The sequence below is a fragment of the Heterodontus francisci genome, chromosome 5 (genome assembly GCF_036365525.1).
Source record: "Heterodontus francisci isolate sHetFra1 chromosome 5, sHetFra1.hap1, whole genome shotgun sequence".
In the NCBI taxonomy this organism is placed as follows: Eukaryota; Metazoa; Chordata; class Chondrichthyes; order Heterodontiformes; family Heterodontidae; genus Heterodontus; species Heterodontus francisci.
Window position 1 is genome coordinate 198,439,191 of NC_090375.1, and position 23,987 is coordinate 198,463,177.

At 41.6% G+C, this 23,987-nt stretch overlaps 1 protein-coding gene across 8 annotated transcripts in view; it reads right to left on the reverse strand.

Moving 5' to 3' along the window:
• Positions 1-23,987, reverse strand: part of bbs9 (Bardet-Biedl syndrome 9) — a 689,521-nt gene that overhangs the window by 270,709 nt on the left and 394,825 nt on the right. The window contains exon 21 of one of the 8 annotated variants that reach the window (XM_068032604.1): positions 14,774-15,124. The exons of the other annotated variants lie outside the window; for them this stretch is intronic. Within the exon in view, the coding sequence (XP_067888705.1) occupies positions 15,084-15,124 (41 nt within the window). The 3' untranslated portion in view covers positions 14,774-15,083. Of the gene's footprint in view, positions 1-14,773; positions 15,125-23,987 lie in introns of those variants that run through there. 8 annotated transcript variants of the gene reach the window in all.

Below are 23,987 nucleotides of genomic sequence, written 5' to 3' on the forward strand. Positions count from 1 at the left end.
ACATGGCCAAGCCATCTCAAGCGCCGCTGGCTCAGTAGGGTGTGTATGCTGGGGATGTTGGCCGCCTCGAGGACTTCTGTGTTGGAGATACGGTCCTGCCACCTGATGCCAAGGATTCTCCGGAGGCAGCGAAGATGGAATGCATTGAGACGTCGCTCTTGGCTGACATAAGTTGTCCAGGCCTTGCTGCCATAGAGCAAGGTACTGAGGATACAGGCTTGATACACTCGGACTTTTGTGTTCCATGTCAGTGCGCCATTTTCCCACACTCTCTTGGCCAGTATGGACATAGCAGTGGAAGCCTTTCCCATGCGCTTGTTGATTTCTGCATCGAGAGACAGGTTACTGGTGATAGTTGAGCCTAGGTAGGTGAACTCTTGAACCACTTCCAGAGCGTGGTCGCCGATATTGATGGATGGAGCATTTCTGACGTCCTGTCCCATGTTCGTTTTCTTGAGGCTGATGGTTAGGCCAAATTCGTTGCAGGCAGCCACAATCCTGTCGATGAGTCTCTGCAGACACTCTTCAGTGTGAGATGATAATGCAGCATCGTCAGCAAAGAGGAGTTCCCTGATAAGGACTTTCCATACTTTGGTCTTCGCTCTTAGACAGGCAAGGTTGAACAACCTGCCACCTGATCTTGTGTGGAGGAAAATTCTTTCTTCTGAAGACTTGAACGCATGTGAGAGCAGCAGGGAGAAGAAGATCCCAAACAGTGTAGGTGCGAGAACACAGCCCTGTTTCACACCACTCAGGATAGGAAAGGGGTCTGATGAGGCGCCGTTATGCTGAATTGTGCCTTTCATATTGTCATGAAATGAGGTGATGATACTTAGTAGCTTTGGTGGACATCTGATCTTTGCTAGTAGTCTGAAGAGACCACGTCTGCTGACGAGGTCAAAGGCTTTGGTGAGATCAATGAAAGCAATGTAGAGGGGCATCTGTTGTTCGCGGCATTTCTTCTGTAGCTGGCGAAGGGAGAGCAACATGTCAATGGTGGATCTCTCTGTTCGAAAGCCACACTGTGCCTCAGGATAGACACGCTCAGCCAGCTTCTGGAGCCTGTTTAAAGCGACTCGAGCGAAGACTTTCCCCACTATGCTGAGCAGGGAGATTCCACGGTAGTTGTTGCAGTCACCCTCGTTCGTATAGAGGGTGATGATATTGGTATCGCGCACGTCCTGTGGTACTGCTCTCTTGTCCCAGCACAGGCAAAGCAGTTCGTAGAGTGCTGAAAGTATAGTAGGCTTGCACTCTTGATTGTTTCAGGGGTAATGCCGTCCTTCCCAGGGGCTTTTCCGCTGGCTAGAGCATCAATGGCATCACTGAGTTCCAATTTTGTTGGCTGTGCGTTCAGCTCATCCATGACTGGCAGAGACTGAGCTGCACTGAGGGCGGTCTCAGTGACAACATTTTCCCTGGAGTACAGTTCTAGGTAGTGCTCCACCCAGCAGTCCATTTGCTTGCGTTGGTCAGTTGGTCAGGGACTCTCACATCCTTCCTGAAGTGTGGTGACCAATCAAGCCTCGTCTCATCAAGGGTTTCTCAATCAGCCTTCAGAGAGATTGAAGCAGACTTGTAAATGGCATAAATGTCCAGGTCAGGTCACAAGGGGATGCTATATTTATGTCCCTGGATCCCGCAATTGTGAATGTCAGGCAATATGTCAATTCCCATAAAAGTAAAGATGCTCAGATTGCTTCTGTGAGTCACTGACAGCACAAAAGCCAAGAAGGGATCTACAGCACAGCTGGATTTGTACTAGTGATACTGTACTATTAAACACTTTAAAGTGGAAAACTGCATGATTTGCTGAAGATCAATGTGAAATAGGAACAGTTTGTATTCCACACTAATTATCAGCAAGCACATAAGTCCATAACCGATACTTCCACCTGGTGATATCACAACACCATAATGTACAGACTGTGCAAAATAAGTGAGAAGGCCCTTAAAATAACCACAAGATACTGGGTATGAAGGAAAGAAATGCCAGCAGTGCTTCTTTGGCTATGAGATAGATAATTAGCCTTTGGGTAGACTAAGTCATGAATTTTGGCTTCAAGGATTGCAAATGCACTCATTTTCAACAAGCAGTTTAGCAACCGAGAAAAGAAGAGGTATAAAACACAGAGATTTACCTGGTAAATGTTTTTGGGTGCAGTGGGGGAAAAAACTGATTTTTTTAACATGCATTTTTCAGTTAAATTGCAACTGTTAAATACAATTCTAATGTATCAAAAATTACAAGACTGCATTTCACACATTAGCATAAATCCCTTCAATCCCACAGGCAGCAAGAAGGAAATTTGACTGAGCCGTAGTAGAGACTACATCCTCCTTCCAATAATGTTTTATTAAGATTCAGGCAATTAATCATATTGGATTGCATTTCCCAGCATAAATAAATAAAATTGCATTGGGTCGATTTGTAGTGGGAAGCCTAGCTTGAACAGCTTCCAAAAAATGATGAGAGCTATTATGTTCAAAGTGAGAACTGCTACTAAACAATAAAGGGAGACACCTCATCTAATGTGATATCACGGAATTACAAAACCAGGTAAAAACTATAAAAATATTGTGCTCAGAATATTTTTTGATAAATCTCAAAGTGACAAAAAGTTGGCAGAAGTGAAGGCCAACAAGCCATCTATAATTTGGAAATTAAAAGTTCCAAGATAAACAGCATACCTCTGGCAGGAAAGTGGGACCAGAATGAGTGTGTTGGGACTCTGACAGGTAACATCTGATACATGTTGAGGAGGCAAAAGAGTCGATTCATTTTATTGGGTGAGCTCTTCTGATACTGATAGGCTGTTCCACCTGTTCAGGTTGAAGAATCTGTTGGATCTGGGAAATAAGTGTATTTCACGTGGGGCTGAGGGTCTTGGTGGTGTTGTTACACCATGCAAGACGGTCTCACATGTTCGTAGGTATCTTGTGCAGGAAACAGGTTCTGCTTTCAAGCAGTTGTGCTTTCACCAAGAACTTTCACATTTGATAGTTTGGCAGATGTTGGGCAATGAATTGGTAGTGTGGGTTACCTGTAACAGTGCCTTGCCTAGTTCTATCCCTCCTACCCACACTCCATGGATGCATATGTTTATTCTCCTACTCATCGGTAGGGTGATTTATGGCTATGGCGAAGAGATGTGGGAAGAATCGCAGTTCCAGTGGCTCACATTTTGGAAGAAGAGCTATTAGACCATACACAAGGAGTATGAGACCCAAGGTTTTGAGCCATCTCCCAAAAATGTTGCTAAACGTCTCGAGTAGAAAAGCCTACATCTGACGAGTATAATGCCTCTTTTGGATCTCGGCAGCAGTGTTTATGCTGTAGCAGTGGCAGATAACGTTGCATTGTTAGAGATTACTACAGAAAAGGAATTGGTTCTAAAAATTATTTGCAGAATTCAAGGTGAGTAAGTCATTAAGCCCAGGTAAACTGCACCCCAAGTTGCTGATGGAAGTCAGTGAGAAGACAACAGAGGCTTGGCCACAATCTTTCAATCCACCTTAAATGGGCCATGGGTCTGGAGAATAGAGAATGCAACAAGAAGGAACAGGTGTATGAACCAGCTAACTATATATTAGTTAGTCTAATGTCAATTGTGGGAAAACTCAGAACACAAGAAATAGAAGCATTAGTAGGCCATTCAATAAGATCATGGCTGATCTGCCCCAGACCTCAACTCCTCTTTTGTGCCAGCTCCTCATAGCCCTCAACTCACCGAAATTTCAAAAATCTATCTACAACCTCTTTAAATACTTTCAGTGATCTAGCCTCCACAACTCTCTGGGGTAGAGAATTCCAGACATTCACTACACTCTGAGAGAAGAAATTCCTTAGCATCTCAGTTTTAAATGAGTGTCCCCATATTCTGTAACTACGTCCCCTAGTTCGAGATTCCCCCACTAGTGGAAACATCTTCTCAACATCTACCCTGTCAAGCCCCCCTCAGAATCTTGTACGTTTCAATAAGATCACCCCTCATTCTTCTAAACTCCAATGAATAAAGGCCTAACCTGTTTAGCCGTTCTTGATTAGTCAACCCCTTCATCCCAGGAATCAGCCTAGTGAATCTCTTTTGAACTGCCTTTCAATGCCAGTACATCCTTTCTTAAATACAGGGACCAAAACTGTACACAGTACTCCAGGTGCGGCCTCACCAACACCCTGTACATTTGTAACAAGATTCCCTATTTTTCAACTCCAATCCCTTAGCAATGAAGGACAAAATTCCATTTGTCTTCTTAATTACCTGCTGCACATGCATGCTAACTTTTTGTGTTTCATCCACAAGAACACCCAGATCCCTCTGTGCTGCACTTTTTTGAAGTCTCTCTCCATTTAAATAATAGTCTGCTTTTTGATTCTTCCTATCAAAGTGCATGAACTCACACTTTCCTACATAAAACTCCATCTGCCAAGTTTGTGCCCATTCACTCAACCTATCTATATCCCCTTGCAGACTCCCGTCATAGTCCTGTAGTTTTTTTTCTCTGGGGAATATGCGGTTTGCCTTTAAGGCTTGCAAAGGTTCAGTATTGCTTTAGGAACCAGCAAGCCTTAGGAGTTCTAGGAAGGTGCATTTTTGTTGCCTTAGATACAGCCATTTGAAGACTGTGATTCAAAGGGTGCACTCTCGTTACCATAGATACAGCCACTGGGAGTGAGTATTAAGTGATACATTTGTTACAATTCAATTTTGAACTGGCTTTTTAGTTGAAGACAGTTTGTTCTAACAGAACACAGACACAGAACTCACACAGACAGACAGCTATGGTGACAGCACCTGGAAAAAGAGCTCTCAGCAATTTAAACTGAAGAAGGGTTCCGAAGAAGGGTCACTGACCCGAAACGTTAACTCTGCTTCTCTTTCCACAGATGCTGCCAGACCTGCTGAGTGATTCCAGCATTTCTTGTTTTTGCACCATTAACATATTGTTTGCCTTTGCTCTGTGACCTTTTGGTCAGCTATGTGGCCTGGTCCAATCTGCACCTTCTCCTTTGTTATCTCTTGCCCCACCCCCACCTCACTTGCTTATAATCTGTGACTTTTCTAATATTTGTCAGTTCCGAAGAAAGGTCACTGACCCGAAACGTTAACTGTGCTTCTCTTTCCACAGATGCTGCCAGACCTGCTGAGTGATTCCAGCATTTCTTGTTTTTATTTTAGTCTGTTTACTATTCTCTCAAAATTCTAAAAAAAGTAAGCCAAAAGAAGGGTCACTGACCAGAAACGTTAACTCTGGTTCTCTTTCCACAGATGCTGCCAGACCTGCTGAGTGGTTGCAGCATTTCTTGTTTTTATTTAAGCCAAAACAAAGATCTCTGCTAATTTAAACTAAAGGAAGGGAAGTTAGACTGTGATCATCTTTTATCCCTCAAAAACTCTAAAGTCAGATTGATTCTATTGAAAGTATTTGCAAGTCATTAATTGTTGAAATATGCTGGAGAAGGAAAGCATCACTTACTGTTGCAGTTAAACTACAGACTGTTCTGATGTGGAAGAACCTTTTTTCTGCATCGGACGGCTGAGAGGACTTCAAGCAACATTGGACTGTAAATTTGCAAGGACTCTAATTTTTTCTATTTTAAATGTTGTTTATATCTTCATCGTGTTTAAGAATGTAGTTCTTCTAATTAAAGAGTTAATTTATTGATTTAAAGACACCTGGTTTGGTTAGCCTCATTCGGGGGTTAATAGATGGTACAATTTGGCTGGGTCTTTCTTTAATTTGAAAGGTTTAAATGATATGTTAGGTGATCTGTGGAGGGACGGGATTGAATTAACAGTGCGTTTCTCCCACCACAATCAGAATCGTATATTTTGATTGGGGGGGCTTTGACTGGAGTGGTAGGTCGTAACATATTTACTGGGGGCTCGTCTGATTAATTGTGGGCTCGCTCAAGTTTTGAATCATGTATTAATCGGGTTTCTGGATTTGATTCATATCTTAATTGGGGGCTCGCTCTCAGTTGAATCATATTTAATTCGGTGGCTCATGTCTGGGATCAGAATCAGACAAATCAGGAGGGCTCACATTTGGAATAATAGTAATTACTCGTCTCTGGGATAACATATTTAAATTGGGGTCTTGCGTTTGGCATCAGATGAATTGCTCCTGAGTCTGGGATCTTATTAATAGGAAACTTGATTGTTGGGATCTAAATCTGACACCAATTACAAAGAAATTAAAAGAACCAGGTCTCATGTATAATAAGGTACAATCGAAACCATTGTTATGGCATTAGTGGTTGTAGCAGAGTTTTGGGGACAGCAGAATGTTTCCCTGAGTGACTTGATAGCCTTAACTAAGAACAAATTAAAAGAATTGGCAGCGAAATTGGGGTTGGAATTGAAATCAGGTGCCAAAAAAGCAGAGATAATTGACATAATAACCGAACATCTGGAATTAGTAGATGAAGATGATGATGATAATACAGATGAAGGGCAATATGAGGAACAAGAAGGTAAAAGGTCGCAGAGTGATGCAGTGGTATTGGCTAGGATTCAGTTAGAAATGAAAAAACTTGAGGCAGAGAAAGAATTAAGAAAAGTTGAATTGGAAAAAGAGGATAAGGAGAAAGACAGAGCATTTCAGAGAGAAAGTGAAAGAGAAGAGAGGGAATTTAAGTTAAAAGAGGTGGAACTAAAACAAAGGGGAAATCCAGGGAAAATTCAGGTCAGGAAGAATCTGAATTTAGATCAGGACCCAGTGAGAAGTTGTTTAAATTTATACAGGCTGTTCCTAAGTTCGAAGAAAAGAACGTAGAGGCATTTTTCAAATCTCTTGAAAAAATAGCCAAACAGATGAAATGGCTGAAAGAAAGCTGGACATTGCTCATACAGGGCAGGCTGGTAGGCAGAGCTCATGAAGCTTACGCCATGCTTTCTGAAGAGGCTTCTGCAGATTACGGGATGGCAAAAAAGGCTATTCTCTCTGCGTATGAGTTAGTCCCTGAAGCCTACCATCAGAAGTTTAGGAATTTATGGAGATTGGCTAGGCAGACATATTTAGAATTTGAGAGGGTGAAGCAAATTAATTTTGACCGTTGGCTACAGGCATTATAGATAGAAACCACATATGAGAACCTTTGAGAATTAATTCTCTTAGAAGAATTTAAAAACTCCATTCCTTCAGTAGTGAGAACTCATATAGATAACCTGAAAGTTTTGAAAGCTAGGCAAGCAGCAGAGATTGCTGATGATTTTGAGCTTGTGAATAAGCCAACCTATTTTGTCCGTCACCCCCATAAACCCGAAAAGGATAGTAAGTGGGAGAGTGAAAGGAAGGCAAGTAGCCGGGGACAAGAAGGAACAGCTGGGAATGCCCCAGGATCACCTCCTCAGGTCAGAAAGGAAGGTGCTGAGGGTAAAAGTGAGGTTCGCCGGCCAAAGTGTTATCATTGCAACAAAACGGGTCATCTTCGTTCAGAGTGCTGGAAATTGTGAGGTAAACCCATAGGACTTGTTGGAGTACGCAAAGTTAGTGCAGAGGAAAAGACTCTGACTGAGAGAATAGCAGACCTGGCGATAGCTTTAACAACAGCTGTGAATGTGAAATCAGATACTAAAACTAAGAGGAGTGTAGAGGTTAACAATAAACTACCTGAGAGATATAATGATTTTTTGTCAAATGGGAGAGTAACTCCATATCCTGTAAGTGAGGCAGGAAAACCTATCATTAAACTCAGGGATACAGGAGCGACCCAAACACTCTTGCTGGGGAAAGATATGAGGTTTCCACCAGACAGCGCCTTGAATGCTAAAGTTTTAGTTAATGGAAATGGTGGGGTGTGTATACCCGTACCTTTGTATAAAGTACGTCTAGAGAGTGACTTAATAACTGGGGTAGTAACTGTAGGAGTTGTCCACAGTTTACCAGTAAAGGGAATTGATCTACTCCTAGGAAATGATTTGGCAGGATCAAAAATATCAGTTTCTCCTATGGTTACAGAGGAACCATATGAAATTAAGGAAACGGAACAAGATCCAGGAATATTTCCTGCATGTGTAGTTACCCGAGCACTGGCTAAACAGGATCCATTCTCGGAGGTAAAAGGGGCACTACAAATAGATAATCAGGCATTTGAAACCTTATTTGGGGATTTAGATAATCCAAATGAGGTGTTTAACAGATCGTCTATCATTGGAGCACAGCAAGCTGACCCAGAGATCTACCAAATAGCACAGATGGCTCTGACAGAAGCTGAGGTGAAAGGAGTTCTGGAAGGCTATTATATGGCAAACGGGGTTTTGAGGAGGAAATGGAGACCGCCTCACAGACCTGTCGATGAAGACTGGACAGTTGTTGAACAGATAGTGGTGCCACCTAAATATCGCCAAGGATTATTAAGGTTAGCACATGACATTCCTTTTGCAGGACATAGGGGAATTCGGAAGACCAAATCACACATAAGCAAACATTATTACTGGCCAGGTCTTACAAAGGATGTGAGACAATTTTGTACGGCATGCCACACCTGTCAAAAGGTGGGAAAACCACAAGCTACCATACACTGTTTGGGATCTTCTTCTCACTGCTGCTGTCATATGTGTTTTAGTCTTCAGAAGAAGGAATTCTCCTCCACACAAGATCAGATGGCAGGTTGTTCAACCTTGCCCATCTTAAGAGTGAAGACCAAAGTACGGAAAGTCCTCATCAGGGAACTCCTCTTTGTTGACGATGCTGCATTAACATTTCACACGGAAGAGTGTCTGCAGAGACTCATCGACAGGATTACGGCTGCCTGCAACGAATTTGGCCTAACCATCAGCCTCAAGAAAATGAACATCATGGGACAGGACGTCAGAAATGCTCCATCCATCAATATCGGCGACCATGCTCTGGAAGTGGTTCAAGAGTTCACCTACCTAGGCTCAACTATCACCAGGAACCTGTCTTTTGATGCAGAAATCAACAAGCACATGGGAAAGGTGTCTGCTGCTATGTCCAGACTGGCCAAGAGGGTGTGGGAAAATGGCGCTCTGACACGGAACACAAAAGTCCGAGTGTTTCAAGCCTGTGTCCTCAGTACCTTGCTCTACGGCAGCGAGGCCTGGACAACGTATGTCAGCCAAGAGCGACGTCTCAATGCATTCCATCTTCGCTATTTCCAGAGAATCCTTGGCATCAGGTAGCAAGACCATATATCCAACGCAGAAGTCATTGAGGCGGCCAACATCCCCAGCATATATGCCATACTGAGCCAGTGGCCCTTAAGATGGCTTGGTCTTGTGAACCACATAGAAGATGGCAGGAACCCCAAGGACTGTACAGCGAGCTCGTCACTGCTATCAGACCCACCAGCCGTCCATGTCTCCGCTTTAAAGATGTCTGCAAAAGCGACATGAAGTTCTGCGACATTGACCACAAGTCGTGGGAGTCAGTTGCCAGCGATCGCCAGAGCTGGCGGACAGCTATAAAGGCGGGACTAAAGAGAGGCGAGTCGAAGAGACTTAGCAGTTGGCAGGAAAAAAGACAGAGGTGCAAGGAGAGAGCCAACTGTGTAACAGCCCCGACAACCAATTTTATCTGCAGTGCCTGTGGAAGAGCCTGTCGCTCTAGAATTGGCCTTTGTAGCCACTCCAGGCGCTGCTCCACAAACCACTGACCACCTCTTGGCGTTTACCCATTGTCTCTTGAGACAAGGAGGCCCAAGAAGACCATCAAACCAGGGGATGAGGTATTAGTGTTGATACCATCACAGGGAGAACCCGTGAAAGCATGGTTCAGTGGCCCATATAGAGTGATAAAAAGAGTGGATAAGGTAGATTACCTGATTGACATCCCTGATTGCCAGATGAAGAACCGGTTGGGTCACCTTAATTTTCTCAAACCATATTACCGCAGGGAGGAGGATAAGCCAGTACAGGTATGTCAGGTAATTGGGACTGTGGAGAAGGAAAAGGATAGTGAGGATGAGGCAGAAGTAGGCCGAGGAAATTCTCAGATTGAACCTCCAACTATCTAATCAGCAAATGCAGAATGGCTAGGAAAATTAAACAATAGGCTTTTATACTTAGAGGCAAAACAGTGTGAAGTCCTAACCAGGGTTTTCACGTTTCAAAAAGTTTGTAGGAATAAGCCAGGATATTCAACCTTAGCCACACATGATGTGGGTGTAGGGGGAGCCATTCCTTTAAAACAACATCCTTGTTGCTTAGGCCCAGACAGACAAGCCCAAGTGGAAGCAGAGGTACAATGCATGCTGAAGGGCAGCTTAGATGAACCTAGTCAGGACAGCTGGAATTCGCAGATGGTCTTGATGACTAAACCTGGTGGGATGGCTCAAACATGCATAGACTCTAGAAAAGTCACTGTGGTAAAGAAGGCAGACTCCTACCCAAATTCTCATTTAAAGGACTGTATGGACAGAGTGGGCAACACAATGTGTCTGAAAGAGACCGATGTGTTGGAAGGATACTGTCAAATTCCTTTGAAACCCCAGCATAAGAAAAAATCAGCTTCTGTTACATTGGACAGGGTTTTCCAGTGTCGAGTGATGACACGTAGGTTAAGGGACACTTGAGAAACTAATCACAGAATAGTGAACCCAGTAGCTGTCAGTGCTCCAAGCTGTGCAGCTCACCTGGCTGAGATGATGGACAATAGGGGTACTTGGAAGGAAAACACGAAACAATTGGAAATTTTGCTTGTACATTTGAAATTGGTTAACTGAAACCTCACAGCTCCAGCAACCTGGATTCAGTTCTGGGTACTGCCTGTGCGGAGTTTGCAAGTTCACCCTGTGACCGCGTGGGTTTTCGCCGGGTGCTCCGGTTTCCTCCCACAGCCAAAGACTTGCAGGTTGACAGGTAAATTGGCCATTGTAAATTGCCCCTAGTGTAGGTAGGTGGTAGGGAATATGGGATTAGTGCAGGGTTAGTATAAATGGGTGGTTGTTGGTCGGCACAGACTCGGTGGGCCGAAGGGCCTGTTTCAGTGCTGTATCTCTAAATAAATAAAAAAAATTAAAGCCGAAATGTTCTGGTGGAACTTGTTGCTGTCGTCTAAACATTTTTTTTTTAGAAATGTGTATATCTGTAAATGCGTGAAAAAAAAGTTAGCGTTTTTTCAATTTGTATTTTTTTTACCCATTGTAATGAAACACATTTCAGGAATGGTGTTTCATTCCACTAGGAGCGGAGGTGTCATGGTCCTGTAGTTTTTTTTCTCTAGGGAATATGCGGTTTGCCTTTAAGGCTTGCAAAGGTTCAGTATTGCTTTAAGAACCAGCAAGCCTGAGTAGTTCCAGGAAGGTGCATTTTTGTTGCCTTAGAAACAGCCATTTGAAGACTGTGATTCAATGGGTGCACTCTCGTTACCATAGATACAGCCACTGGGAGTGAGTATTAAGTGATACATTTGTTACAATTTAATTTTGAACTGGCTTTTTAGTAGAAGACAGTATGTTCGAACAGAACACCGACACAGAACTCACACAGACAGCTGTGGTGAGAGCACCTGGAAAAAGAGGTCTCAACCATTTAAACTGAAGGAAGGGAAGTTAGACTGTGATAATCATTTATCCCTCTAAAACTCTAAAGTCAGATTGATTCTATTGGAAGTGTTTTCAAGTCATTAATTGCTGAAATTCGCTGGATAGTGGGGAGTTAAACAACAGCATTCCTAAAAGACGCATAGCAATGGCAGTAAAAAACAGAACACAGGATTTAAAATCTGAGCTGGCTGGGAGTGTGCCGCATGGGTAACACTATCTCTCTGTTCTAATAACCAAGAAAACTGGCCTCATAATTTATGACATCAGAACTTTCCAATTAAAGCACTATAGCAATGTCACTTACCCAGATGGAAATACAAGGTACTCTATTTCCCTGCACTTTACAAAAATTATATCTCATTAACAGGACTTTCTCCTGCTTGGGCATTCAGATTTTTTGTAATGCTCCATCAGTGATGTGGGTAAAGTCATTGTGCTGTTACACTTTGGCCATTATCACTGATCAGCGTACCCTGATGTCACTTCTCACAAATGCAAACAAAGGCAAAGCAGCACCTTACGTGTAAAATACAAAATAGAAGACCATTTATAGACACGTATGAGGCTCCATTGTTGTTTTGGAGCTTGTATGTGAAAGACGAAAACAAACAAATTTGCATTTGCATAGCACCTTAAATGTCTTCAGTACATCTTATATGGCTGAGACGAGATTGTTACCACTAAACCAAGCTGACACTCATGACTTTGTTACTATAATCAACTTGTTATGCGGATGTATAATGCATCCTAAGCTGTTAGTAATGTTATAAATAACCTGCTTCTATTTAATTACATTCAACATATCGAAGAGAATTTTATGGGGCATGCAAGAGTGGAATTTGTGGCGGGAAGGGTGACTTAATTAGGCGGGACGTGATATTTCGATTTTCCGACAGTGGGTTCAATTTTAGAAATTAATTCAGTGGCGTGTTTGTGGCAGGTCAGACATCAGGCTGTCATGTGGTGGGTTCCAACTTTTCATACATTTGCATACCATGAATACTCATTACCTTATAATGAATTGAAATTTAGTACTACCTGCCAGATTCAGTCAGCGGTGCACAGGAATCTCTTGGCACCCAGTTCACATTCATTTAAAGGTGGTGTGCACCAGTCAGCTTTTTATAGTTGTGTCTGAGGTCAGTGGTTTTCTTTCTTGAATTCTTTGGCGCAAGGAAGGGCAATACTGTCATGTGGCTCCGTGCTCAGGACCAGCAACAGAGGGAGGCTGGGGTGGTGGTGATAGTGATTTTGAGAGGTTGGGGCCGTGGGTGCCTGGTGGAAGGAAGCTAGGGAGGGCAGAGGGTGGTGGTGGTGGTGATGATGGAAAGATAACGACAGAATCAAAGGGAGGTGGTGATGCTGTGGGAGAGGTGTAAACATGGGTAAGATTGGGTAAGAAGTTAGACATTTAAGGGAAAGAACCTTGAAATCTCTGCCTCCTGAAGAAAATTGGCAAAGGTGATGATCCTCCATGATTGCAATGAAGACTGATTTATAGCCCTGCTGTAAATGGTGCTTAGCAGAATGATGGTGGGTTCCACCAATGAAAAATGCTTCCCGCCACATAATTGCACACGTCTCCCGTGCCCGCCGCTGGAACTTTAATTTTAAATAATAATTGCATGGGAACCAGTAAAAAGGGAGAGTAAGTGCCACCAACTTCCAGTTCCACCGTGGGAAAAGGTGCAAGATGGTGTTTGTGCACAAATCTTCGAAGGTGACAGGACAATTTAACAAAGCAGTTATAAAGCAAATGGGACCTTGGTCTTTCTAAATAGAGGCACAGAATACAAAAGCCAGGAAGCTATGCTCAGCCTATATAAAACACTGGTTCGGCCCCAGATGGAGCATTGTGTCCATTTCTAGAAATGATACTTTAGGTAGGTCATGTAGCCTTTGATGAGAGTACAGAAAGATTTCCTATAATGGTTGCAGGGATGAGGGATTACAGTTATGTAGAGAGACTGGAGAAGCTGGGGCTGTGTCTTTGCGTCTGTCTTCATGGAGGAAGATACAAAAAATCCTCCCAGAAATACTGGAGAATAAAGGAACTAGCAAGAATGAGGAACTGAAAGAAATTAGGATTAGTAAAATGGCAGTACTGGAGAAATTAATGGGACTGAAAGCTTATAAATCCCCTTGATCTGATGATCTACATCCCAGTGTTGAAAGAGGTGGCTGCAGAGATAGTGGATGCATTGGTGATCATCTTCCAAAATTGTACAGATTCTGGAGTGGTTCCTGCAGATTGGAAGGTAGCAAATGTAACCTCAAGTAATTAAGAAAAGAGGGAGAGAGAAAACAGTGAACTACAGACCTATTAGCCTGACATCAGTAGTAGGGAAAATGCCGGAATCTTTTATAAAGGATGTGATAACTGGACACTTAGAAAATAATGGTAAGATTGGGCAGAATTAATATGGATTTATGAAAGGGAAATCATGTTTGACAAACCTGCTCGAGTTTTTTGAGGATGTAACTAGCAGAACAGATTCGAGGGATCCAGTGGAAGTGGGGTATTTTGATTTTCAGAAGGCTTTCCATAAGGTTCCACACAGGAGGTTAGTAAGCAAAATTCGAGCACATGGGATTGAGAATTGGTTAACGGACAAAAAACAGAGAGTAGGAATAAATGGGTCATTCTTAGGTTGGCAGTTGTGATCAATGCAAGGATCTATGCTTGGGCCCCAGCAAGTCACAAACTATATCAATGATTTGGATGTGGAGACCAAATGTAACATTCCCAAATTTGCTGATGACACAAAACTAGGTGGAATTGTGAGTTGTGTGGAGGATGCAATGAGGCTTCAAGGTGATTTAGACAGGTTAAGTGAGTGGGCAAGAACATGGCAGATGGAATATAATGTGGAAAAATGTGAAGTTATCCACTTTTGTAGGAAAAAAAACAGAAATGGTGAGAGGTTGGGAAGTGTTGATGTCCAAAGGGACCTGGGTGTCCTTGTTCATAAGTAATTGAAAGCCAACATGCAGGTGCAGCAAGCAATTAGGAAGACAAATGGTATTGTTACGGTCAAGTGAGGAAGCATCAAAGGGCTTCCCTCTTTTCGCTCTCCCTGTTTGACCACAACAGGTTTAATTCTTTCTTAAAATGGATGTACTGGCCAATTCAGTAGGTGTTTGATTACTTACTTGCTGTGATCATAACAAGAACCAATCGGACAGGTTTTCTTGAGTTAACAAAGAGGATAACTTTATTGTACTTAAACCAAACTAATAAAATAATATACAACACGCCAACTTTCACTCACACACAAAAATAGGTTACAGAGCAGGGAACAGTAGATTGGTTGAGTTACAGTCCATTAAAAAAAGATATACAGTCTGTGCAGATTGATGATTCGGCTGGCCTCTAGCTGAATTCAGTGGTCCTGAGGCTTTTAGTTTCAAGAGGTAGATGACTGGTTTGGTGAGTCACTTGGAGATAGAGATGCGGATGATTTCCTCCAACGGGGTTTCTGATTGTAGCCGAAGTATGCTAAGGTCAACAAGCAGGATTTGAAAGCTTTCAAGCTGGAATGGAGAGAGAGAGGGAGAGAGGGACCCCCACTTAGGGTCTGCTCATGTCAGAGTCCAGTTGCTTCTCCTTTGCTGCAGAGAAAAAAAAAACAGCTTAAAACCACAGATGGGGAAGGGGTTGTCACATGACAGTCATTCAAACATAGCAGTTAGCAGTATTTCTCTGCTTGCTGAATGAACAGGTAGTTCCTTTAAACTTCGTGGGTCTCGGTTCTTTCTGGGAAATGCAGCCATTTTGTCTCCCTCCTCACAGTCCTTTGCAATGTAGGATACAGTGTTGCAAACTAGATGATCATCTTAAGCTGCCAGAAGTCATCCTTTTTTTTTTAAATGTTCTTTTTAAATTTCTTTTAAAAATACAAATTCAGATCTCTAATCAGTTGATCAAAGAAAATTAACATTCAACAAAACACATTGACGTAACAGTATGTTGGCCTTTATTGCAAGAGGATTTGAGTGCAGGAGTAAAGAAGTCTTGCTGCAATTGTATAGAGCCTTGATGAGACCACACCGACAGTATTGTGCACAGGTTTGGTCTCCTTATCTAAGGAAGAATATATTTGCCAAAGAGGGAGTGCAACGAAGGTTCACCAGACTGATCCCTGGGATGGTTGGATTGTCCTATGAGGAGAGATTGAGGAAACTGGGCCTGTATTCTATTTCGAAGAATGAGAGATGATCTCACTGAAGCATATAAAATTCTTACAGGGCTCTAAAATGTTGATGCAGAAAGTAGATCCCCCTGGCTGGGGGATCTAGTCTCAGAATACAGTCTCAGAATAAGAAGCGTTTGGGACTGAAATGAGGAGGAATTTCTTCACTCAGAGGGTGGTGAACATTTGGAATTCTCTACCCCAGAGGACTGTGGAGGCTCAGTCATTGAGTATGTTCAAGGCTGAGATTGATAGATTTGAGGCATCAAGGGATATGGGGATAGTGCAGGAAAATGGTGTTGAGGTAGAAGATCAGCCTTGAATGCCAAAGCAGCCTCAAGGGGCCGAATGGCCTACACCTGTTCCTATTTCCTATGTTCTCCTTAGAGCAGGGAAGGCTAAGAGGAGATTTGATAGAGGTGCTCAATATCACGAAGGGTTTAGACAGAGTAAACAAACAGAAACTGGTGAAGAGTTGATTAGCAGAGGACACAGGTTTAAGGTGATTGGCAAAATGTGGCAACATGAGGAAAAACCTTTTTTATGCAATGGATGGTTAGGAATTGGAATGCACTGCCTGATAGGGTGGTGGACATGAATTCAATAATAGCTTTCAAAATAAATACTTGCATGAAAAAATAATTGCAGGTGTTACGACCAGCTGAGAAAGGTGTCTCGTGGTCCCCTTTAACCTTCAGCTGGTCATACTGTAACAGGGTTTTGTTTTTTAAACACACTGTGTTTGAAGCTCCCCCTTGGTGAATCCATATCCACTGCTTTCCAATTATAAGGCAAAGAAATGAGCACAAACAGGCATTTTTAGATTTAAAGAAAAGTGAAATTTATTAAAACTTAAACAAATTTTAATTCGGTTAATGCCTACAGATACATGCCACGCCCCACGCTAGCATGCATACGCGATACGCACAAGCAAAAAGAGACTGAAAAGAGAAGAAAAAAGAGAGATTTGAGGCAATTTTTGAAGAGAGGTTTTTGTTACTGTGCTTCGAGCTCGCTGTAGTCCTTGCTTGTAGGTAAATCTTGCTTTTCGTTGGGGTCCAGTATTATTCTTAAACCTTGTTCACTGTAGGAGACTTTTCTCTCTTGGGGTTCATATGTCTTCAATGGTTTCTGAAGCTGGTAGGAACGATGAGAGCAGACAGCAGAGAGGTGGCGGCAAGCCAGCCACGAGTGGTCTTTTCAAGTCCAGGAGCAAACAGCTTTCTGAGTTTTAAAACTCTGTGGCAAGTTCAAATTCAAAAAACTCCAACAGCCAATTAGTCATGTGATTAAACTGGTCTGTGTATTCGGCCAATTTAGCAGTTAACCGGGAATGCTAGCTTCTCCACCTTCAACGTCTGGTAATCAAAAGTTCATTGTGGATTAAATTGGAGCAGGGAGTGGCCCCTTTGTCCTTTCCAAGTACTATCTGTTACTATGCAAATGTATTTCAGTCAAGGGTCTGGTGTTTTTTTTTAAAAACAAATTCTTTCTTTACTCCAGTAACAGTTTAAAAATTAATGTTCATGTGGCGAAATTAATGTATCGCATTCTTGGCAGGTGGGGGCCTGCATGACAGCAGGGCTATGGGGAAAGAGCAAGGCAAGTGGTACTAACTGGTTTCTGCTTCGAAAGTGCTGACGCAGACTCGAATGGCCAAATGGCCTCCTTCTGTGCTGTATGATTCTATGACTAGAGGAGTACTTTCATGGATAATATTCTTCAAATTGATACATATATATTGTTACAACCAAGGCAGGAGGCGTGCACTGTCTTTCTCTAGTTCCACTTCTCCATGGGTCACAACATATATTTAAATGTTTTACCCAGTTACCGATATGATGAATTATATACTCTATTTTTATTTCAGAATAAAATCCAACAACCAAGGTTCTTTACTAAACAACAAAATTATTAATTTATTATAAAACCTATTCAATAAAGATGCAAAGCATTAACACACAGGTTGAAATATGAAAGTTCCCTTCTAAATTAACCCAACACTCTCTCACATGCACAAGTTAAAAAAAAAGTTTTCTTTGTAGAGACCTCTTTATAAAAAGACAAGAAAAAAAATACTTTGGCCAAATACTTGTTAATTCTTGAAGGAAAAAAGGACAAAATATGCGATGTTCTCCTTTTAGTCTGGCATCCAGATACCACTCCAGTCAAAGCCCCCCAATCAAAATATACGGTTCTGATTGTGGTGGGAGAAACACACTGTTAATTCAATCCCGTCCCTCCACAGATCACCTAACATATCATGTTAAGCTTTCCAAATTAAAGAAAGACCCAGCCAAATTGTACCATCTATTAACCCCTGAATGAGGCTAACCAAACCAGGTGTCTTTAAATCAAAAAATTAACTGTTTAATTAGAAAAACTAAATTCTTAAACACTATGAAAATATAAACAACATTTAAAATAGAAAAAATTATAGTCCTTGCAAATTTACAGTCCAATGTTGCTTGAAGTCCTCATAGCGGTCTGATGGGGAAAAAAGGTTCTTCCACAGTAGAACAGTCCATAGTCTAATTCCGCAGTAAGTGATGCTTTCCTTCCTTCAGCGAATTTCAATAATTAACGACTTGCAAACACTTTTTAAATAAATGAAACTGACTTTAGAGTTTTTGAAGGATAACAGATTATCACAGTCTAACTTCCCTTCCTTCAGTTTAAATTATCAGAGATCTCCATTTTGGCGTGACTATTTTTAGAATTTTGAGAGATAATAATAACTAAACAGACTAAATTCTCTACCTTCAGTATCAATGGCTGAGAGCTCTTTTTTAAGGTGCTAACACCAGCTGTCTTTCTGTATTCCCTGTTAGAACAAACTGTCACCAACTAAAAAGCCAGTTCAAAATTGAATTGAAACAAATGTATCGCATGATGCTCAGTTCAAGTGGCTGTATCCAAGGTAATGAGAATGCACCCTTTGAATCACAGTCTCCGAATGGCTATATCCAACGGCATCCAAAAATGCATTTTCTATAACTCCTGAGGCTTGCTGGTTCTTAAAGCAGTACTGATCCTTTGCAAGCCTTAAAGACAAACCACATATTCCCTGGAGAAAAAAAAAAACTACAGGACCATGACAATACTCATAGACAGCTGTCACTGGGATCTTTTTTGGAGCAGTTCTCTTCAGGCAACGTCGAGGATTAGTCTGGCAAGCTTTTCAGGAGAAATGTAGCATCAGTTTCTCCAGTCCACACACTGGATTCTCAGGGTTTCTCAAGAGATTGTAAAGGAATGAGCTGGTGGCTTCTCTCGTAGCAGGCTGACCCCAACTGACTCAAAATAATATCCAAAATGAAACCAACTCTTGACCACCATAAATTTTGACATGTCACTTCTCTGTAAATAACTCTCCTAGTCACCAAGGCTCCTGCTGTTTACTTAGCTTAAGACACGTGACATCCAGTAAAGGTTTGTTTTTAAACAAAATCTCAAGTACTTCCAGTGATCTTTTAAAAAAAAACCAAGTCCAGCATCTATGGAATCTCTTCCGTCTTTCAAATGAATCCATTTCCACAATTTTTAAACATGAGTCCTCAAAAAATATTTTAAAATGGAAGCACTTTCATAACAATATATGCATCAAAAAAAAACTTAACCCATCTGTTAACAGCTATGTGAGAGGACACATCCGAACAGTTCAGTACCGAGGGAGTCCCAAAAGGTGCTGTCTTTTGAAACAGATGTTAACCTGATGCTTGGTCAACATTCATGTGGCACTATTCTGAAAAAAAGCAGGGACTTCCCAATGATCTGGTCAACATCACCAAAACAGACTAACTAGTCATGTATTACATTGCTGTTGGTGGGTCTGTGCTCACAATCATTTAAGGCACAGGAGGCTATTTGGTCCATTAAGTCCCTGTCACTCTCCACAGAGCTATCCAGTCAGTCCCACTCCCTTGCTCAATCCCCGTGGGCCTGCAAGTCTAATTCCTTCAAGCGGCCATTCAATTTCCTTTTGAAGTCATTGACTGAGCTGTGTGCAAATTGGCTGCTTTGTTTCCTATATTACATCAGTGACTACACTTCCAAGGTAATTCATTGGCAGCAAAATACTACAGGATCTCCTGAGGGCATGGCAGGTGCTATATAAACATAAGCGCTTTCTTTCTTCTTTACACCTTTTTGTTCAGACGGCACTAATTTTTCTTACTTGAGCACCATCTGTACACTGGTCCAAAATGCCATCTCCTACATGAATGTCATTATGCAACAAAGATCACTGGAGCAATCCTGAAAACACTTTGGGAGACACTAAAGGAATCATTAGGTGAATACTTTACATCTCCTGTAATACCCCAGAGTTTTTGTTTTTGAGTTTTAAAGTAAAGCATTGAGTATAAATAGTCACAATGCATAGAAAATAAAATAATATTTACAAAGTAATAACGAATCACATGTCTTTGTAGCAGTCACATAATTACCATCTTGCAATTCCTTATACTATAAACACTTGCCTTTTGCACTTAGGCAGTGCACATCTAACTCTATCTGAAGATCTAAGCCAAGAAGGAATGGTTTGTTCAAGTTAATGGAATGAAATCAAAACTTGCAAACATTATGAAAAAATAACCAAGTATGCGTGAATTATTAAATACAATGGAGCCCACTTAAGACCAAATCTGATGAGAGCTTTTATAAACCACATTCAAAAATAGTTCATATCTTTCCAATTCTTTCACATTCATTTTATCATGTTCTATTCTGTGTAATAGAAAAGGTTGACTGGGACTTTTCATTGAGAGCGACATAAAGCCCATTTTAGGGTGATAATTTACATAGGTTATTAGTGCGAGGTATAAACAACAAGAGTCTATAAAGGCTATATATAAAATGTTATATTTCTTCTGTATTGTAATATTTGTCAATATAAAACTGCAGAAAGAAATGATCAAGAATCTTTATATTGTTAAAATATTTGAAAAGGTTCTTCTGGGTTTTTAATGTCTAAACTCATGCATTTACACAGCTGCATCTAGAAGATCAAATCTCAGCTACAATTTATGCTTTTCCTGATAAAATGAAGTTGATCTGATTCCCATTCCACTTGGGAAATCTCAGTGTTGGCAACATTTAGCATGTTACCTACACATTATTGTAGTAGTGTTGGATGTCGCACAAAGTTCTCAATCACCTAAGTGTCTTACAATTCAGTTATACGTCAGCTCAGATACAAATAATTCAAATATTGCCTGGTCGAAGATGGCAAAGAAAGGCAGGTACATCTATCTACCCTGAAATTCACCTCAACTCCAGCCATGAGGGCACACAACATAAACAAAAATAGTGTAAAGAGGTCATCCACTAGAACATGTACAGAACAGTGTAAGGAAATCTTATGAGAAAATGGGACTGTACCAGTCCCTGCTCCTGCTGTGAAGTATATAGGGAAGATGGTGATGTAGTGGTTATGTCACTGAACTATTAATTGAGTGGCCCAGGCTAATGCCCTGGGGACATAGGTTCAAATCCCACCACGGCAGTTGGTGGAAATTAAACAAATAAATTAATTAATTAATAAAAAATTTTGAATTGAAAGCTAGTCTCGGTAATGGTGCCATGAAACTATCATCAATTATCATAAAAACCCATCTGGTTCACTAATGCCATTTTCTGCCGTCCTTATCTAGTCTGGTCTGCGTGTGACTCCAGACCCACAGCAATAACTGTGCTCTGTAATTGCCTAGCAAGCCACTCAGTTCAAGGGCAATTAGGGATGGGCAACAAATGTTGGTCTGCCAGCAACGCCCACATTCCATGCAAGAATAAAAACATCCTGCCCACCTGGGTGCCAATGTCAGGGTTCAGGGCATTGGTTTCACCACAACTTAAGTAATTGAGTGGGAAAAATTCGGATGCCTCACTACAGAATGGATATGCACTCCTGACAGGTGAGGTTCCAAGAAGGGAATACTATTTCATAAAATTGGCCCTTCGAAGTCAACATTACGTGAAAGATCAGGTTGTATTCCACCAGACAACCAGATATGGGGAGACAATCTGCAATTAAATCATATCTGGTGAATTAGATCACTTTCAATATCCAGCTAGGGGTGTTTGTACTATGACAAGCTTTGAATTCCAGGATTCCAAAGATAGGTAGGAAAGCAAGTAGTGAGGAGGACACAAAGGGAGGAATTTTATAGGCACTGCTAGAGCGACTTTGGTGGCGTGCGGGGTGATTTAATTAGGCATCACTTGTTTTCTTGGATTTCCGACAGCGAGATTATTTGATCTCAATTAAGTCAGCGGCGTGTTTGCGACAGTCCAAGGGTTTCCCGCTCCCCGGATGACAGCTTTGCATTCATTTCCATCCCATGAATACTCATTACTTGACACTTAGTTCTAATTAAGTCCTACCTGCCAGATTAAGTTAGCTGTGAGCAGTATTCCCTGTGCCACGTTCGTTTAAACGTGGGGTACACCAGTCGGCTTTGTGTAATTGTGTCTGAAGTCAGTGGTTTCATGTCTTGAGCTCATCAGCACAAGGAAGGCTAACATTGAAATGGATGTTTGGCTCCAGACTTGGCACCAGCAAGGGTGATTCTTCTCAGGGGATGGCATCAAGAGCATGGAGGAGGAGGGGAGGACAGGGTGGCGGTTATCGGGTGCATGAAAGAGCAGGGGAGGAAGGAGGGCATCATCAATGTTGTGTAGTGGTTGTTATTGTTGTGGAGGATGAATTCCTAGTGTGTGTCGTCATGGAAGTGTGTTTTTTTTTCCTGTTTAAAACAGTGCACCTTTAAGACTCTGTTTAAAAACAGTGTGCCTTTAAAAACTAAGAGGGCACAGTGTGCCAGCTGCATCCATTTCCTAGCCCACAGAGGGAGAGGTCACATGGTGTACTGTAACTTTTAACTGTGTGCAAAATCCAGTTAAAACCAGTTTAAACTGGAGACAAATGAAGCATGCTGGACACTGAAAAGAAGCCGTCTATTTCTCAGCAGAGAAAATCTACATTGAACTCAGACTGTGTTTGCCTAAGGAGGAATAAACTCCTGAAAAAGAACAATTTCCATTGTTGGAGGTAGTTGGTTCCGTTTTACTTTGAAACTCTAAGAGGCTTGTTACAGAAGTGACTCTCTCTATTGCCTATTTGAGTTTGCTGGAATTCTCAGTAAAGTTTTGACCAAAAGACTACCGATTTTAAAATCCAAGTAGACTTATTGCTGTGCATCTCATTGAAAGGACTGTGTGACGCCTGCTGCAGCTGAAATACTTTGAATGCCGATCAATTAAAAACTGTCGTCAAATTCGCCTGGACACTTCAAATGGCATCTGAGTACTCTACTCTGGGACACCTCATCAACCGGGAACGTAACTTACCAGGACTTACAACCCAGTTACTTATTATATTCCTAAGAAACACTACTTTTTAAAAAAGTTAACCATTGTTAGTTTTGAATGTATGTGTGCATGGGGAGGCTTAGGTTAAGTAAGAAGTTATAAGGTCTTTAGACATAGGCTTATCTTAATAGTGGGTTATGACCAGGTGAGAAAGGTGTCTAGGGGTCTTTTGCTGTCTTTACCTGGTCTTATTGTAACAGGGTTTTATTTTTAACCACACTGTGTTTTGAGCTCCTCCTTTTGTGAATCCTTGTTCACAGCTTTCCAATTATAAGGCAAAAAAACCAGCATACCAGGTTTTCTCAGCTTCAAAGAAGAATGAAATTTATTAAATGATGCACCCACACTAGCATGCACACGCGATATATACATACAAATAGGGACAGAAAAGAGGAGAGAAAATATAGCAGAGAGGGGTTTGAGGCAATATCAGAAGAGTTTCCTGTTTACTGTGCTTCGAGCTCACTTGATTGTAGGTAGTCTTGCCGTCCGTCGGGGCCCAGTGTTCTTCTTAAACCTTGTTCACGTAGGAGACTTTTTTCTCTTTGAGGTTCACGTATTTTCAATGGATTCCAAAGCTGGTGAGAAACGAGATGAGAACAGACAGGAGAGAGGTCTTCTCAAACCAGGAGCTTTTTTTTTCAAATACTCTGTTGGAAGTTCTAATTACAACAATCAGCTAGTCATGTGACTGAAACTGGTCTGACTACTTCTGTGTTTGTAGATTTTGCTATTTTAGCAGTCAACCTGGAATGCTAACTCGCACCCCCACCCCATCTTCAACATCTGGTAATCAAAAGCCCATTGTTGGTTGAATGAGTCATGGCATGGTCCTTTGTCCCTTGTTCCAACAATGTCTGTTACCAGGCAAATGTCTTTCCAGTTAGGGGCTTGCAATTTTAAGTTTTAAT